Genomic DNA, 19,315 nt, shown 5'->3' on the forward strand with positions numbered 1-19,315 from the left:
CTAGCAGGAAACTGGCCGTTAGCTTTCCTCCCTTGTTATTCTTTCATATATTGCTGGGAGATACTTGGAGTTCACTCGAAATGTCTCATATTGTTTAACTGGAAGAAATCTAGCAATGAGGGAATAGCTGCAGCTGTTCAGGATTTTGTTTTACTCAGAGGTGTTTCTTTCCCATCCACAAACTGAGGGACAAATGATCAGTATATGTTATTTCTTTCTGCTTTGGCATACAAGCTGTTTAAGGCTGAAGAACTGGATTATGAACATTTAAAAACAAAGCTGGTGTGAGTTTCCCAGAGATTTTGGGACTGTACTCTAAACATGGCAGGATTAAGTTAGGGGGAAAAAAAAATCTCAATTATTTTAGCAATATGCTGTATTTCCACCCTAGCCAGGGCAGCCTTGGTAATTCCTCTATGTAGGCCTAAAGAGAGTCACACCTGTAGGATTTGTGTCCATCTAAGGAATTGAAATTTGTCCTACCCATGCTCTGCCAACCAAGCATGACTCAGCTCTCAACTAGAAACAAGATTAGCTTGAGCTAATAGCCTTTAGATTTGTCTGCAGGGTACTAGTTCAGGAGCTTTATACGTGTGATTCTGTGCCTTTGAAGTCAAAATGTTTGCAGCTAATATGGAAAAGCACAGATCCAATCTTAAGGTCTGTTCAACTTGAAAATCAGCTGAACAGGGATACCTGATTGTCCAAAATTCAATGGTATGTCCCAGACTAAAAGTAAACCTATTTAAGTCTTGTCAGCTGAAGCATTTGGGCATTCTCTTCAGTAATGTGAAAATGCCCTTCTTTAGTGCAGAGGACTAGGAACTTCTTAAAAAGAAAAGCTTTTTATTTTAAACCCCATTCTGCCTGAATCTCTAAGAGGTCGATGAGACTACTTACAGCAAACATTAAGAAATACTTAGTTGATCTAAACAGGTTCATGAACTCAGGGTTTCTGATGAGCTTGTTTTTGAAAAGAAACACACATTAGAAAGGGAAAAGGTCTTAAAATAATTGCTTACTATAGCTGCTAAACTGATCTGTCAGGGGCATTTTACTTCAAGACAGGTGAGGGTGACTCAGACTGTTCCGCAGGCTTAGGAAAACCTGGGAATCACTGTGATGCCCGAGGTGGCAAGAATCAGTGATAACAGACTCACACACGATAACGCCCTACCAAAGGATTGTTTGAAATGACACATGAGCTGCTTTTGGGGAAAGAAAAAAGGAGTACTCTGAGCACAGTGATTATTCTGAGGTATGGGATAATTTCCTCAAAAGCAGCAGTGGGAGCTGCTGCCACTGAGGATGTATCAGCTCACAGAGATACAAAGCTGACTGTTAGTTTGTAAGACTGATTCTGTTTTTTGAGTTCCCACAAGGCCCAAATAGCAGACTTGCAACTGCATTCAGGAGTCCTGCACCAGCTGCAGATCCTCCATCTGGCTGCAGTGGGGTTTGGAGGTAATCACACTCTGGCCACCACAGGCAGGTGCCAACACGCAGCTGGAACTGTGACAGTTTGACTATCCCAGCACCTGAGGTGATCGGCAGTGACTCATAGGAAGGCTCCCATGGGGAACAGCAATTCTCCCATCACTACAAATGAGCCAGTGCTTATGCACTTTTTTGGATTGGGGCCAGAGAGGAACTTGTAGTCTCACAGGCTATAAATCTGTTGGTGGGAGTAGACAGGACAGGTGTGGGAAAGCTGCAGTCTGCGTTCCAAGCATGTAACCCTTTAGAATTAAATTATTTCTTCAAAAACAAAGGAGTTCAAGAGTTCAGCCTTCACACAACATATGCTGCCATGCACAATGTATAATCTTTAAATCTCAGCAGTGAGACAATCACAACTGCAAAGCTTCTCCATTTCAAAGAGTAGCCACTTCTACTTTAAACAGTAGTTCAACATCAACTAGCTTCAGACACTGAAGCTAACTTTATCCCTAAGAGAAGTCAGAACATTTGCCTTCATCTGCAGTTCCTCTGGCTGGCCCAAGGCTTGATTTGCCTGACAGATTTTACACTGCTGATATGATAACCACAAATCTCAACAGGCAAAAATCTTGACCGCAATGACCTCATGTTGACTTCAGTAGCACCTGGATCTCACCCAGCACATAAACCTATGTCAGTGCACATTAGATGGGAACTTCTGGACAGACATCCCAGGAGATGCCAAGTCTTCTAGACCACAGAGGATCAGGGCGGCATTCTTCTACCTTCTTCCAAGGACAGGCTTCAATCTCCCCTAGGATGGCAGATTGCTTTGTCACCCAAGTCCATTTATAGATTAATATCCCTGGCAGTGCCCTTAAGTTGTTATTATGACACCCCTTCTCTGCCTGACTTGGATGTAAGGAATCCCCCTTCCACTTCAAACCACTGTGATCCACTGGTGAAAGAACTCAGAGCTGTTTTAATAGGCCTGGTGACGACACCCACACTGCCATGGTGGGAGCAGTTAACGCCATGGCTTGGGGTGTCTTCTGTGCCCTCAGAGAAGATTCTTCATTCCCCTGTGACCTAGAGAAACATGCTGTGATAAACTCAACCATCCTTTTTACAAGGGACATCACACAATTTTTAGCAGGTGGATACTTTCCACCAGCTGTTTCCATTTCTGGTCTGGAAATGGATACTCGAAGATAAAATGCTTTCAGTCCTACTACTCCTAGCTATCTGATTCCTTTCTGTTCTATGTTTCACAGTCTGAACATACACTTTCCGAGTGTCTTTTCACCACATCCAAGACATTCTGGGACACAAATACTGCTCTTCTTAACAGAACCACTGGTTTATCACAGGTTGGAATGCCAACACTTTGCTTGGCACAGCTCTTCTGGACTGAGCACTTGGCAGTGCACTGAAAACCAGACTGAAAAGTCAGAGCCACATGCACTCCAGTACTCCCTAAATAAACAGTGCTGATAGCCGAGTTATTCCAAATCGGACAGAACTGAAAAATGAAGCAAGACTGGGTTTATGTTTCTGTGGTCAGATGCACGTCAGGAGTCTGCAAGTTTATTAAGGTTTTGAGAAATGATAACGCAGACCTTAAACTTCCTTTTAGCAAGGGTTACCTTATGTCATCTCAGATTCCACAATGGGCAGGAAATATCTACAATGCAGTTCCTTTTCACTGATTTGTCTCAATTTTAGCTAGCTGGAAGTTTCAGTCCACCAGAAAGTGGAACCTGCCTGTTCTTCACAGCCTCCTATCATTACGGTCATCTCTCATTGTATTCCAATGCTGACAAAATTAAGACAACTCTTTAGGCTCACCTGACAATTCAATCCCACTGCCCACTTCTTTTCTTCTCTGAAACTAACTTTAATGGATATTGTGGTCCTCCAGCTGGACTCACATTCAGGTCAGCAAAAGTAATATATGGAGTATATGAAATTTTTAGCATAGTCAGTTCTCCTGAGCTTCACATTAAGAACTTTCATGTTTCTCACATGAGACATCAAACAACACCCGACCTTTGGTTACTACTAATGCGTAAATCACAGACGCTGTCTACTTAAAGAAAATTTTTCGGCATTTAATTAACAGTCTTCCGAAACACCAAGTACAGTCACCTCTTTGAATTTCTTACGGTAAGTCTGAAGATTTGGCTCAAGGGATAGAGGAAGTTCAACAAAACCAATTACTGAATTTGATTTTGAGAAGTGTCCAAATTCAAACTGAAATATCAATTAGTGATGGAATTTTAATGTTGCTTCTGGCAGGATCTGTGATATAACAGTGATTTTAGAGTAATTTCCTTAGCAATTTCCTTCTGAAGACTAGTCTATTTCCTGAACTTCATGACCACATAATGGGATTTGTCAACAACAAAATCACAAACAATGATTGTTCGCAAGGCATGCTCTGGTCAAAGGTTGTGTTTGGTGAAGAAATGCTGTCAGGAAATACCGTGTCTGTGTTAGCCATGCACACATAGATGCCGTGCTAACACAGGCAATCCTCTTACTACATGGCTACAACTGAGTTGCATGTCTCATACAGGAATTTTATCAGATTTATTCTCGCAGCACAGAATGGCAAAAACTTTTTAAATTCGCCTACCTTGAAAAATCTCCCTTTGCCTCCTGTAAAACAAGGAAGAAAAATTAAAAATATATAATTAAAAATAGCAAGAAAAAGAGAAGAAAAGGCTGTTCAAGATTTTCCATTTGCAAAATTCATTTAGCAGCAATTTCCTGTTGTAATTGATTCCTCATGTATTTTTTGGAACCGGTATCTAATGTCAAGTGCCATGATACAGTGAGTTGGGCAGATTAACATACAAAGGATCTAACACAGGGCCAGATGATTCTTCATTCTGCTGTGAATACCTAAGATGCTACAGGAAATAATGCCAGTAAATAAGAAATTTTGGGTCAATGTGGATGCTACATTACTAGAAGATCTCTGAAGACTCAGTGGCTTTGCAGACTCTGAGACTGCAACTCACCTGCCTTTTTTACAAGTATTCTGACCATTTTCTAGTACGTAGACTTTCAAAAAGCTTGCTCACTGTCAGCTTTCAAGGGGATGCAAGACACAGGTTTCTCTAACTCCTTGCTGGGTGTCTGGGGTTGTCCTTACTTGTACACTTAGATACTTATATTTATTACCATCACAGCCCAATGTTAAAGGGTTGGATAATGTTCCACTACAGTAGTTAGATCAGTCTTATTGCATAGCTGGAGAACCCCCAAAATCTGGTGAGTGCCCTCCGCAACAGATTTAGCATACATTTTGCATTTTTCTTTTTCCATAGACAATATGCCTTTCATATGATTCATGCTAAAGCACCTCATTTACCACCAGCTACACAGAAAGCACTGTGCAAGAATGTAATTTGTGAATGAGGGAGTTTCCACTGCCAAAAGGACTGGGCTTTGTATTCAGGTTTTTTGTCTTTACATCCATTAATCTACCCGCAAAACCTGCCAGCCCACGTCCAGTGGTGTTTCAGTCCTGAGGCAGGGGTAAAGTTCAGAGCTCTGGTGGTACTTTAATTTGTTCTGGTAATAAAACAATTTGAAATAGGGCTGCAGACTAAATCACTTGAGTTCTGACAGACCTCTACTATCTTTCCATTTCCCTCTGAGTGAACTGAAGGCCAGACAAGCACTTCTCTGGTTCATAGGAAGGAGTCCTTGAGCATGTAATGATTATGGTTCAACACAGAGCAAAGCACAAAGGATATGCCCTGGCCTGCATGGGTGTGAGCATACTGAATTTAAAAAACAATTTTGTAGGGTACATTCTTCATAATTCAGTGCTTTGACCTAAATGCTGCAGTGAGAAGAACAAAATGCAGTATTATCCCTTTTGTTTTGCTTGGATCCTGTCACAAACACAGGTTGTAGTAGTTTCTGGTTACAGCCAGCAAAGGTGTGGCTTGTTTTGACTTAAGTTACACATCAAACTACTACAGGAATAAGCGTAACATCCTGTGTTTGTGGCAAGAAACAATCCCAGCAACAAGAGTTACAGTGGCAGCTCTGGGTCTGGCTGTACAATTACTAAGCACTAAGTTATTCACTAGGATGAGCAGACAATAGATTCATAACCCCACTGCTGCTCCTCACAATGAGCCCGTTGTTTGATGTGTATTCCCCCAACAGCCAATACGTGATTTCTATAATGTGCTGCTAATTGAGTCCTCCATCCTGACTCTCTCGCTCCCATTTTTGTTACATAAAATGATTTTAATGAAGGTTCAAATCCCTACACATTAATTGCTTCTTTAACATGGCAAGTGCTCTAGAAGTGCAGCGCATTGTTATTTATTAGTGCAGTCTGATGAGCTGGTTTGTTTGCTTGCATGGCTCCTCATAGCTTCATGGCTGATGGGAAAAAAATTAAAACTAGACAGTAAGAGAGGGGAACAAGGATCATGTGACAATTATGTCTGATCTGCTCCCACAGTCATGCTTCCAAAAAGAGAACTTTCACAAAATCCAGCTCCGTTACCCTGAAAAGGTTCCTTTCTGGGAACCTGACATTTACCAAACACTTCTTGGTCATTTGCCTTTTGACCCTTTTCCCTCTTCCTGAAGAGTGGAACTCTGAAAGACACCATTTCAGAAAGTCTTTAAACCATTCTGCCCATGTTGGAGAATACAGACAGTTGCATGTGTAGAAACTTATGTAGCTCATCAGATGACCAAGCCCCATTGGGAAAACAAATGCAAGTAAAGTCACTGGTGGAAAAACCCATTGCATATGGATTTCACCTAGGAATTTGCATTCATTACTTAGATTTTCTTTGGCTGTACATCATACCCCAGAGTCTTGGATATCTGTGCTGGTGCAAACATAACACTTTTCTGCATGCAAAATATTGAGCAGTAGTATCTGCTCCCTGAGTGGGGAGGTCTAGTTTGAGAGCCTTCTGTACCCATTTTGGCAGAAACAATGAAAACTGTGCAAAGACATCTTTTTCCTGCAACTGGGGGGAACCCCTACACTTCCATAGAGCCATTATGGATTTGGAAAATCAAAAGATTTAATGCAGCATGAGGAAGCACCAAGTGAGAGAAGGCGGGTGCTTACCTGCAAGATGTATGCAGCCAGTTCAAACACCACTTCACTGTCAACCTCAATGAGTTCCTTGAAAGGTGAAGAAAACAAGAAAGAAAAAGAAAGTTGAGCTACTGTAAGAAGGACATACATCTCCTCCTGACTACTGCATGGTGAGGCATGCAGTGCCAGTTTTCTCCCTTGGCTAGGCTTCAAAGTATTCCCTGTGCTCCTGAAGACAAAAGGAGGAGAGAACCTGCCCACTCAGGTATGGACAAAGCCAAATATTTGATGTAATGCGTTGGTTAATGAAGCATAACTGGATGTGGCATGAAGGGATTCCCGGGGGAGGAGTGAGGAGAAGGCAGGTGGAAGGGGAAGGATGAGGGTAAATTTTATTTTCATGTGTGATTTAGTGAAAGGCAGTCTAGGATATAGATATTTTTTGCCCCGAGATGTGACCATGCTTCAAGGGAACACAGCCTTGTCCTTGACTCACAGAAGGAAGGAATGAGAATTTGTCTTTGACACACTGAGGTGGTGTCAAAGCCCCCCCTAGGCTCCTCTGGCCCCTGCAAAAGGTAAACTCACAGGAAAATGAACCACATTTGCTCTTGTAGGATTTGAGCTCTGGTTTTGGCCTTTTCATCCCCAAGAGCACTGGGGCTGGTTTGAGAATGAACTTTGACAGCAAGTGTTTTGGTAGATCTTCCCTGCTCCATTTTATAGGATCCTGCCACTGATGAAATCAATCTTCGAGAGTTCTACTTAGACAACATGGTCACATGTAGGACACTGATGGTCCCAAAAGATCCTCTCAGGATTCTTCTGCTGTGCCTGAGACAGCATTTACAGACCCAAGGGGTCCAGGCACTGCTCTGTCTGAATGTATGCAGTCCAAGCATAAAAGATACTTGAAATGGGAGGCACGATCATTACTCTGGAGGCCGAGTGTGCTATTCCTGACTCTCTGGTCTCTGCTGGGGAAGCTAGTGGGCTTTTACTGAGATACTGCTTAGTTCTCTATTCTGCAACTAGAACTCCTACATTGTCTCCTATGGACATGGCCCAGTAAACTGGGTCATTGTTCAGCTCATTCCTGTGGTGGTTTTTCTGTTGTATTTATTTAAGCTGCTGTTTTTAATATTTTACTTCATCTGGCAAGAAATGAGTGATCTAAATATAGATCACTGCTGTGATCCATGCTCCAGCCAAGTCATGGCCACACCTCATTTACAAGCCACAATTGCTGCATTGGCTTGTCTCTGGCAAAATCAAAAACAAAGGGAGCAAAACACAGGATAAGATCCAGGTGTCCTTGGCTTTCACTAGTGCCAGCTTTATAAAATAAGTTCGCCTCTTTCATAACAACTCCTTGGGGAGTGAAGAGCAGCTCTGCTAGGGGTGATAAACACGCCTTTCCCGTCTCAGCTGAACTGCCTGAGTCACGCAGGCACCTGCACTGACGACGAGCCTGTGCCAAGAGAAGCGGCTGGTGCAAGAGGCTGATTCAGCTGCAGGCAGGGCCGGGCTGGGGCTGTCAGGCACATCCCATAGCAAGGGGCAATGCAGAGTAGAACCAGAGCACCTGGTCTTCCTCCTGTCTGGAAGCACCAGGCATGGCACAGACAAACCAGCCCATGCAACCACGTGTTGATGCTATGGCAAGTCTATACTGGCAGGTGAAGCAGGCCAGAGCCCGTTCTCTGGCCCCAAGGGTACATGGGGTGCAGTACAGCTCATAACTAAACACTTACCCTCCCTCCCCCAGTCCCAGATGGGGTTTCCATCAGTGTGTTGCCTACTGGGAACAGGTGTGAATCCTTGATCAGTGCCAAAGCAATGCCTGGGACAGAGCTAGTTGGCACAGGCCAAAACCCATGCCAGAACGTGCAGGTAATTAAACAGCCTGTCTGATCAAGGGACAGTGCCTGATGCCAAGCCCTGTCTGCTTTGGTAGTACAAATGTGGCTTGGCCTTTCTGTGCACCAGTGTCTTCTTGTGGTGCTGTGCAAGGGTTTGGGTGTGTGGGTTCACAGATGCCTCACTACTCAACAGGGTTGGTGAGTGTGGGTGGTGGGCACAGCCAGAGGAGCACAGAGCCCAACACAAGGTCAGCTGGCAACCCAGTGACCAGCTGCCCCAAATGAGGCCTCAGTTTTATTCTTTCCCACCTTGAGCAGCCCTGTGCAAAGGGATGCTTGAGGGTATGTGTCTGGACAATCAACAGAAGAAGGTCTGAGGGTGCTAGCACAGTGTTAGAAACTACACTTATTTCATATACATATGGTCTTTCTGGGCTGCAGGGGAGTCAGGGCTGGAGGTACCCATGGGAAGTCCAACAAGGAAACTTTTGCTTCAACAAGGACGCTCTCAAGGTTTGGCAGCATGCGACATCACGTGCTAGCTACAGGAATGACAAGCACTGGCTGTGCTTAGACACCGAGTTCCCCACAACTCTACATTAAGGGGAATCCGCCAGGCTGGGTGCTTGCCCTGAGTCTTAGCAGACACTTTGCACCCAACTTTCAAATTCAGTGCCTTTTTTAATGGCACAGCATGGCTTACAGTGGCTGGAAGTCAAATGGAGAAGGATCTGCATGGGAGATTGGGGCTTCAGCAGGACTATTTTTGGATAGAGACACAGCTTGAATGTGCAAAGTAATGGTTTCAGGAAAGGTCAGACTAAAATAGACCAACCTAGGGACTTTGTTTTCTTTTGTTCCTCTCTTCTTATTATTAAGCTTTCTCCAGAAAAAGAACAACAGTGTAAGCTTTTCCTGGCAGTACTTCAAAAAGGAACTTTCGCCAGAAACCAAAACGTGATGCTCACTAAGTTTGCTGCTGGAGAGGGCTGACTAAGCACATCTAATTGCAGCCTTGCCGGAGAGCAAAGCACTGCACAGTTCAGCTCAGCAGCCCTGCCTCGTTCCTCGGCACTGAAAAAATAAAAGGAATTTTCTGGATTCTTCCCTGCATTTTAGAAGATACAAAGTTAGTCCCTGCATTTTAGGACATACAGATGTCAAGTGATGCTACAGATTTGGTGTAATCTACTTGGCTTAGCAGGTCACAAACGTGCTGAGGGCTGTGGGATGGTGGAACAATTGCTCCCTGACTACATCTGTCTTTTCCTACCACTTCCTCTCTGGCAGATGGAGGTGAGTCACAGGAATGGCCTCTGCCAGCACAGAGGGAGGTAGGAGGGATCCTCCCAGGGAATCCCAGCTGCTGACAAACCTCTCCCAGTCCCAGACATCCAGCCCACCTGGCCGAGTCTGCACATTGCCAATCTCCACCCCAGTGTGGTCTGGGGCTGGTTGATTTTCTGGATCTTTCCATGAACAGCTGGCTTGTGGCATGAGAGGGATCAGATTCATGGCTCTGCTGTGGGCATTCCTCCAAGCTGAGGCTGTGCCAGGATGCCCTTATCTCTGGCACAGAGAGGACCTTGCAAGGAGCTGCTCTGAGCTGCAGTGCCAGGGACAGCAGCCTGGTCTTTCAGGAGTGTACCCGGGAGGGCAATTTCTCATACAAAAACATTTCTCAGTGCATGGCTTGTTCCTGTACAAGGTGATCTTTGGTGCATATCCACAGATACCTTTACCCCACTCACACATAAACCCATTCCCACAAACCTGAGGTCACTTGGCTTGTTCAGCCTGGAGAAGAGGCTAAGGGGAGACCTCATGGTGATCTGCAACATCCTCCGGAGGGGAAATGGAGGGACAGGCACTGAACTCTTCTCTGGTGAACAGTGACATGCCGGGGGAATGACATGAAACTGACACAGGGGCGGTTTAGGTAGGATATCAGGAGAAGGTTCTTCACCTGCAGGGTGGTTGGACACTGGAACAGGCTCCCCAGGGAAGTGCTCACAGCACTGAGCCCGACAGAGTTCAATATGCGTTTGGACAACACTCTCAGGCACATGGTGGGATTCTCGGGGTTTATGTGTGCAGAGCCAAGAGCTGGACTCGACGATCCTTGCGGGTCCCTTCCAACTGAGGACATTCCATCTTTCCCACTCTCCCCCCTCACACACACCGCTCCCCCGTTCCCGAAGATGGCGCCCGCGCCACACTGCCGCCCTCTGCGGGCGGGAAACCCTCACGACAGCCACTCGGCCCAGAGCGCGTTTTCAGCCCAAAACCGGACATTTCCTTCTAAATACAAGCCCGTTTATAATTTTAGCAGTGCAGATTGCCTCCTGCCAGCCACAAGAGTTACTTCCAGGGCTGTTTTACCTCAGAACCACTCTCTGACAGGAAAGCTGCTGCCAAGTGTGGGGGCAGCTGGAGACAGGAGTGCAGGAATGTGAGAGGAGGAAGAGGAGAAGGTTGTATCTGGAAGTCCAGGTGTGACCAGTGTAAATTTTGGGGCAGGAAATGCAGATCCAGGTGTCTCAGCCCACTCCGGTGCCACCCAGACCTCTCTAAGTCCTCACCTTGTAGATGCAGGACTTGGCGTTCAAGAAAAACAGCTCGATGGTGGCATTGTCCTTCAGATAGGAGATGCTTTCAATGTAGAACCTGAAAGGGAAAGAAAGAGGGGTTAGATACAAGAGGGAACTAGGACAAAACATGGAAATGCACTTACTAAATGAAAAATGTGGTCAATGGAGTCATGATGAGTGTACTAAAAATGAACTTTCTTCGCTTATAGCAGACTGAGGTGGTGAAGGAGGCTCGTGCACACTCCAGGACATGATCAGTCACCACCACCCCACCCATACCAAAGGAACTGGATCATCAAGTGGGTGATTTAGGTTCTAAATAATCCTTTGTTTTGTTTTTAGACTTAAAATAAACCTTTATCCTGTTTTCTTGTAAGCTTCACCTTTGATCGCCATCACATTTTCACCATCAGCCTTTCTTCATCACTCCTTTACCCATCACAACCATTTCTGGGCTGTTAACCTCCATCTTGTAAAATATTCATCTACAGAAATGCATTTCTGGCTCCCTTCCCTGTGCCCTTCAGCTCTGCATAAAGCAAATTTTATAAAGGGTTCTTTACATATTATATCTATGGCATCACAGTAAGGCAGTAGTTACTAACCTTGCACAGTTTACCAGTACCATGAATAACAGTGCTAGGGATGACAGGGAATGATCATGATATAATTTTTTTGAGCTGAAGTGACTTCTAGGAAATCAGGAGAAAGCTCAAACCCTCCGTGTCAGAAAAACCCACTCATTTGCATTGACTGATTGCCCCAAATATTTGCAATTATGTTGAAAGCCCATGATATGTATGAATTTATTCAGTACTCCATGTCCTGCCTGCTCTGAAGGTCTGATGTTTTGGCAATGAACTCTGCAAGAGCTTTGTGAGAATTGCCTCCTGCCCTTAATTCTGTCCTGTGATCTTTTTTGTGAAAAAATGCTCAGGATACTGTCAGTGTTAATGACTGATAATTCCATACAGGCATGTTGTGTGTTCCTGTAGTAACACAGAAAGCCTAGATGATAAAGGTGAATTTTGCATTTACTTAGTGTTTTAGGTAAGGAAAAATAAATAGATCTCTCTGCTGATGCTGTTTTGTAGTGATCTTTAAGTTGCAGTGCAGTGACAGCAATGTTCCTTACATAAATTCCAGTGCTATCGTACCTTGTCAGAAACAATTAGAATAGGGAAGGTGCCAGGCAAATGATGTCTGCATCAGGGACTTTTAAAAACCGAATTCCTTAGAAATCTGGGTTGACATGTGGGGTCCAGTTACAGAGAAACCCCACTCCCTGACCCTGCTGTCTGGGACCCTCCTGAGGTTTCACACAAGTATGGAAGGGATTGTCCACACCCAGCTATTTGCAGAGTCCAGGGCCTTAAATGTAACCTTCTTAGGGGCAAAGGTCGAAGCTTTGTAGTGCTCCTAAGTGTCTTCTGAAGGCTCTTCAAAACACTTTATTTCTTGACAGGCAGAACCAACTCCCTGCTTACTAGAGTAAGAGAAACATTTTGTTCATCTGCTGAAGGGCTCCTATCTCTATTACCCTTCCTTCTACCCCTTCAGAAGAGAAATAAAAATAAAACCTGAATAAAATAAAATTTTAAAAAACCCAAGAAAACACCAACAACCAATCAAACCCTCAAAACCCCAAAACATTTGAATGTAGTGATGATGAAGCACAAAAAGATTAAACTTTTTCTTATTTTTTTCTGGTTTTCAGTGTTTCACCTCTTGTTCTCAAAATGGCCTCCTTTTTTTTTTTTTTTCCTTCTCCTTTTTTAAAATAAAAATATACTTGGCTTTAGGAATGTAAAAAATGATGCATTAAAAGATCTTCTTACTAGATCTGCTCTCTGAGTGAAGCTGGCTTCCCATCTGCTGAATTCATGGAGAATAATGGTAATTTTACACATTCTGTGGTTCTTGAACAACCTTCTCTTCTTACCACTACTACCAATGGTCTCCAAGTTATGATGGTAGGTTTTCTTATTCCAAGGTCAGAAGAAAACAGGAACATTTTTTTCCATTTTGAATTCCAGTGGAGGTTAGCCAAAAAGCTTTTTGTTTCACCAGATCAAACGAGACTGTTCTCATCATCACTAGAGGGCAATATTGCATTTCTTAAGGCTACAGGGAGCTTTCCCAAGGCTTTCCGCATGGACATAGATCGTTTTCTGTACAAAATTAAGTCTCTGGGAGCACAGAGCCTGAACATGGTACTTCATCTCACAAAGAAAACCCAATTCTCAAATGATCTCCTCAGCGGAGAGTGAGCTGGGGAGCTACTGGGTCTCACACACGCACCCAGACAAATGTGAAACGTGCACCAGGAGATTGGTGCTACTTAAAAGAAAACAGACTTGCAAAGGGAACTCTTGTGGGATTTTCTGTGTAGCAAGCTCAGAAAACCCGACCTGGAGTAGACTACCCTGAATTCACAGTTGGTGCTGTAACAACAAAAAGGGAAGGGAAAGACCTTTTTTTTTTGCACTGATGACAAATTTCTGTCAAATCTCCTGTTTCCATCTTTTACAAGCACAGTGAAGGAAACCACACTTCACAATGACACCTGTCAGTGACTAAGGAGGCAGGCAGGGGCATCCAGCTGCTAAGGCAATGAACCAAGCACAAAAATCTGGGTTAAGTTCCCAACTCAGACACAGGTTTCCTTTGTGACCTTCATAAAATCATTTAGCTGCTTGGGCTGTTGTGCCGTGCTTAGAAAATACCCTTCCCTCCTCTGCCTCCCTCTGTCTGTTTTGCCTGTTAAGCTTAGAAGCCTTTCAAGGCGTGTTTCAAGATCATCAGTTTTGAGAGGCAGTTCTCAGATTTCTGTTGAGGACTCCTCAGAGAGCAGCATTCCTCATGTGGTGTGAAGCTGATGTGTCCAGGATATAATGGATAGGTTGGACAGAGAAACAGGCAATGTGTCCAAGAACTCTGCTCCACTACCTGCATCTTTTGCAATACACTCAGCAAATAGTTTTGCCTCCAGCAGCTCCTACAAGAGGTTCCTTGATAGCCAGCAACTGTGCCTGTGAGAAATTAGCTGTCTACAGGAAGGGAGAACACCCCATGAGACTTGGTGAGTGTAAAAACCAAAGGAATAATTTTAGAGAAAATTTAAAAGATCAGCCAATGTTCATCTATTTCTGCATTCCTCCTGCCTCCCCACCCCCAGTAACTTGTAATTCATCAAATACATTTTCTAAGCATTAATTAAATAGACCAGTGAATATTATGCTGGGTAATGAACACAAAGTGCCTATCTTGGCTGCTCCCTCTCAGCAGCAGAGAAAAAATAACGAGTACTGCAGAAGGTGTCTTGGAAGACTTCAGAAGCTGCTGCCTCAAACGTTTAATGCTTTTTAGCTGTGAGGACGTCTCATACTGATCAGATTGCTCTCTATTAAGTGTTGGTTAACTGACAACATTCTCTGAGACAGCTCAGCCCCCTCATGCTGTGATGAATGGCAATTCCCATCATAACCAGCCAAGCACGGGCTCACAGTGGTGCTTGTGGAAACTCCTGATTGTTGGGTGAGGGGAAACTGGTACTAGCACAATTTTTCCCTTGCATTATATACAGGCCCACTCACCTCCGACTCATGGCTCAGAGAAATGCCCAACTGGGTCTTGGACTCACCAGTTTGGTTAATGGTTTGTCAGGAGATGGAGAATCCCTGACTGCTGCTGCTGGTCTCATCTGTGAACCCAAGTGTGTGTGTGCAGATGGGCAAATTTAGCAGTGTTGGGAAGGTGTTTGAACACTAGTGTTCTATCCTTGCAGTGGGAACAGAAGAACTCAGGACTGCCAAGCACCTGAGCTGGTGGGGTGCTTGTATGAACAGTGAGAGAAAAAATGAGCAGCACTCCTGATCTCCATACACCAAAAGAAACTGTCGAATACAAAATGTTTAGCATTGCCTCTCACACTCAGCCCTAGACATATCCTGTCAGCCTGAACTTGGCCATCTATCACCGAGCAGGGACCAGGCTCTCAGCAGCTGAGTTGCTGACTGGGCAGATAGACTGTCACAGCATTTGAGAGCACAAGTCCATGTGTTTACTTCCAAGCAGAACCTGCCAAACGGTAAAAATATTTCACTGTGGTCTTCAACACAATGGTAGTTCAAAACATGACCACAGCAAATGGATGTCTTGTCTACTTCAGGTGTCTGTCTTTCCCGGGGCAGTGATATCATCCTCCTTCTTGTGAAGTTTGAGGCTGGTGGGAGCCACCTAGTCCACAAGACTTCTATCCGCATCTTTCCCAGCTGGCTAACTCTGATCTGGTTGGGATGCAGGACAGAGCTGTCAGCAGAGTGCAGTGACCCTGTCGATGGACTACCCCTTATTTTGTTATTACAAAGCAATGGGTAAAGGAGAACACCCCTTTTCTGCCTCATCCATCCTGGGGTCTGGCTCATTATCCCTCACTATGTCATTCAGAACCTCAGAGGATAATTTGAAAAATATGAGGCCATTTGCTAACTGGCAAAAGAAAAATCGCATGCGTTGGTATAATGGATTTAAATGCAGATGTCATTATGTCCAGTGTCTCATGCTAAATGAGTATTCTGAGTGGCACAGGCTGCACAGCTCCTTTTATGTTCCAGCCCTGTTTGCTAATAGTCACGGGTGCACACTTTTATTTGCTGACACTTAAAAGCAGACAATGCTCATGCTAAATAGCTGGCCTGTTAAGTGATCAGTGAGGAATGAAAATCAGCTAAAAAAGCTCCATTTACCGCCCCTTCTGCATTCATTTTGCTTTGGATTCCATGTCTTGTCCCCTGTGTCTGTGCTGTGCCCACCTTCTCCAGCACCTGGGATCGGTATGCAGGGGACAGGAGGCAGCAAGAGAGATGTGTGTCAACTTTTACCTCATTGCAAGGGAAGCCGTAAAACTGGAGGTGAATTTGATTCCAGAAATACAGGGAATTGCAGCTAACAAAATAAAAAGCTGTGGATATTATTTAACCCAAGCCTGTGCCCTCTCTCTTTCTCACCAGCTGCGCTACACTATGAAGTTGCCTGCATCGTTACCTACTGTCAATCCATTTTTCCCAGTGTTTCTAAGATCTTGGCCTATTGAATCCCTGGAAAACCATGCGCTTTGGGGATATTTGCTCATTCCTACACCTCATCTTCTCCATGTACAAAACACTTAGGGGTCTGCTTCGGAATATATAGAGACCAACTCTCTTCATCTCTTCCAGGCTGTATATCCTGGGAGTCTTTGCAAGCTACAAAGTGCTCCAGTATCAATGTAGAGAAGGGGAGGAATCAATGTGGTAGAGAAGGTACATTCCTCCCTCATATTTGGTTACAGCATCAAGCAAAGGCACTGACCTGAGTATAGTGAGTCCTCTGCCCCCTCCCCACATGGGGAACCTGGCCAGCCCAAGCTATAAAAGGAGCAACCCAGCTCAACATAGTCTGTAAATTGCTCCACCACTGCAATGTCCCCTGGAGCTTAGCTTGGCTTGCAAAAGAAGTGCATCTTTGTACAAAAAGATGTGTCAATTTTTGTACAAAAGCTGTTGCAGCTCCTCTTGGCTTGGAGTGGTGTGATTATCTGTTCCAAGTCTGATGTGAGAGCAGTGACCATATCGCAGCAGCACACTGCCTTCCTCCACTTTTCCCTCAGTCACCAGGGGAATTTGCCCCTCAATCTCCTGAGCATCAGCACAGCCCTTTCCTGCTCTTTGGTCATTGCCAAGAGTCACATCTTGGCTAGTGGAGGTAACTCTCTGGGTGCACTGTATTACATAACATCATCTCTCAGAACATCGTTTATATAAGGATTTTGGACCATTTTAGGACTAGAAATCCCTCCAGTTGTTCCATGTGTTGTCAGCAGCACATGAAGGTATGATTTGTGTGTCAAAGCTGGCATGAGGATCACTTACTCACTGACTCAGCCTTTGATCAATGCCACGATGATGGGACCCCTCATAGTGCACCTTCCTGTTGCTGCACTGATGGCAGCACATCACACCCACTGGTGTAAGGTGCGAACACACACATTGCAGTGAAAACAATGTCTGCATGACTTTGACCCAGTCAGAGAATCCGTGTGTAGGCACTGACACAGCTATCGCATCTTGATCCAAATTAGGTACAAATCCTACACTGACAGCATCCATCATTTCTTCATGGTACCTATCATGCAGTCTAAGCACTTCCCAAAAGTAGACAAGACAATGCTGCCAACATCAACACATTCAAAATGTGGCCCAAACCAACAAATTTTCAGAATGCCACTTTTTCTGCCCCCTCGGGTGGCTGAATGGAGAGGAAAAACAACTTAGCCCCTTCTCTCAACACAGCTCACTTATACAAATATATTCCTAGTTAAGCAGAAAACAGAAATGATGTTATGGGACTCAAGAGCCAGACTGCTATTAAGATGTGTGTGTAATGGATAGCTTAGCTCAGAGCTGTGTGCTAAGTAGCAGAGCCCCATTAGTTCCCTTCCTCAAGCAAAGGTCGGTTTTCACACAAGTAAATCTTCCGACTGGACAGAAGTTTCTCATATCTCTAAAGAGATTCTGAGGAGCACAGCCTCCCCACAGGCAATTTATTACACCTTCCCCCGGCTGAACAGAGCAGGGGGCCACCCTGGGAAGGCTGCAATAAATTGTCTGCAGGGAGCCTTGTCTTCCAGCACAAACAAGGTCTGAGCGGCTGTATTTATACACTGCGGCTGGCTGGGAGGTGGGGGTTTGCAGGGCTGCCGGCTTTTGGGATCTTCCCGCTTAGCATACACACAGCTGGTGCACACCAACCAGCAAAAAACATGCTGTGCAAAGAGATCTGGGCTATGGCACAGACTTTATAGACAGAGCAGCTTACAGGAGCCCCTGAAAGCAGCTTGGTTGGACTGGGTTGATTATGTGGGTTTAATATTCTGGTTTTTTGCTATTGTTTCTACAGCATCCCACAGCAGTGCATGGAGACATAGAGCTATAATGTAAGCAGGAGATGGCTCTTTGTCTCCCCTAATATGCAGCACGAATTCCCTGGTACAGGGAGTTTCTGGCTCAGTACTGGTACTGGCAGTGGGTGAGGGAGACAGCGCAGCTGGAAGGAGATCTGGGAAGAGACAGCTAGCCATGAGAATGTCGATGGAGCATCCCAAGGTGCTGAAACATCTCAGGGTGGTTCCCTGAGCTCTCCTGGGATGATCAAGCTCCATGGCAAACTGGGGTCGGGTGCTGCCCTGCTTGCAGTGCAGAGGGATCTGCACAGGACCAAGGAAGAGGAGAGGAGCAGTTAGGAGAAGAGTTAGCATCTCCTGGGTGCTAACAGGTGTAACAAAGCTTGGGTGAGAGCAAATTCTACCACTTCTCTCCCTCTCCCTGACTGCAAATTTGATGTATTTAATAATCTGTTTGTGCATTTCCCCCAGTCCCTGTAAACCCCAGTCTCACACCATGCGGCAGAAAGAGGGCTGTCTTCTCCTTCTCCCTTCTCAGAGGGGAGAGACAGGAGCTGGTGATTTCCTCATTCCCTGCCTGGACCAAAGCGTTGGAACATCACGTACCCTCCTCTGGTGGGGGAAGCTGTGAATGGAGAAACACAGCCCATTTTGTGCCAGACAAAAAATTGCTCAGGTTAATTTCATGTGGTTCTATTCAGTTCTTCCTGGCATGGCAGGCTTCTGTCATCACAACCCCTAATCTGATTTCTTGGAGAGAAGCCAAGCTGAGTAGCTGTGAGTGGCATACACAGCCATGGTGTGCTGGGATTGCCACGTGAGTCAGTTGGGGAAGTTGGGAACAGGATGCGCTGAATCTGCACCTCATAAGTGTCTCTGGCCCATGTGTGAGGCAGCAATGCATTTCAGTAACAAGTTCTAAGGTCCATCTAGCCCTATGAAGAATCACTGTCTCCCTTCCAGGGTCAACTGTTTTCAAATGGTGTCTGGCTTCTTTCACTGTTAGCATTACCTGTATTAATGGAATACAGGTTTAAAGATGGCTATAAAGAAGGGCTGAAGGACTAAAATAGCAGAAGGCCTCATTAACAGCTGAAATCTGGTCCAATTCCATTTAAGTAGCCAAGTGAAACCTTGTAGATAGGAAATGCTTCGTCAACCCTTGCTGTACCAACCTGCTTGAAATAATAATTTTAAATTGACAGATTGCCCTTGATGGGACAGAGGGATGCATCAGGTGGAAATGTCTGCATCTGAGCAGGGGTCTGAGGTCAGAGAAGAGACACAGGTATTTTAGTGTGCAACTTGTTGAATTCCAAAGCACTCATCTCAAATAAGTCAGATGAATTGTCCCTGAAAGGTGCCTATTTCTTTCCAGTGGCTATACAGG

General features: G+C 44.8%; 1 protein-coding gene across 9 annotated transcripts in view; it reads right to left on the bottom strand.

Annotated features, from left to right (window-relative positions):
- The window catches only part of FRMD4A (FERM domain containing 4A), a 359,132-nt gene that overhangs the window by 66,453 nt on the left and 273,364 nt on the right, over positions 1-19,315 (bottom strand). For all 9 annotated transcript variants that reach the window (XM_042053262.1, XM_042053270.1, XM_042053280.1 and 6 more), the window contains 3 exons: positions 10,974-11,058; positions 6,560-6,616; positions 4,079-4,101 (listed from right to left, as the gene is read on the bottom strand). In XM_042053262.1, coding sequence (XP_041909196.1) covers positions 4,079-4,101; positions 6,560-6,616; positions 10,974-11,058 — 165 coding nt within the window. The remainder of the gene's footprint in view (positions 1-4,078; positions 4,102-6,559; positions 6,617-10,973; positions 11,059-19,315) is intronic.

Source organism: Corvus kubaryi, unplaced genomic scaffold (assembly GCF_017639235.1).
Source record: "Corvus kubaryi isolate FWS band 111438036 unplaced genomic scaffold, C.kubaryi_AGA036_p1.0 135, whole genome shotgun sequence".
Lineage (NCBI taxonomy): Eukaryota > Metazoa > Chordata > Aves > Passeriformes > Corvidae > Corvus > Corvus kubaryi.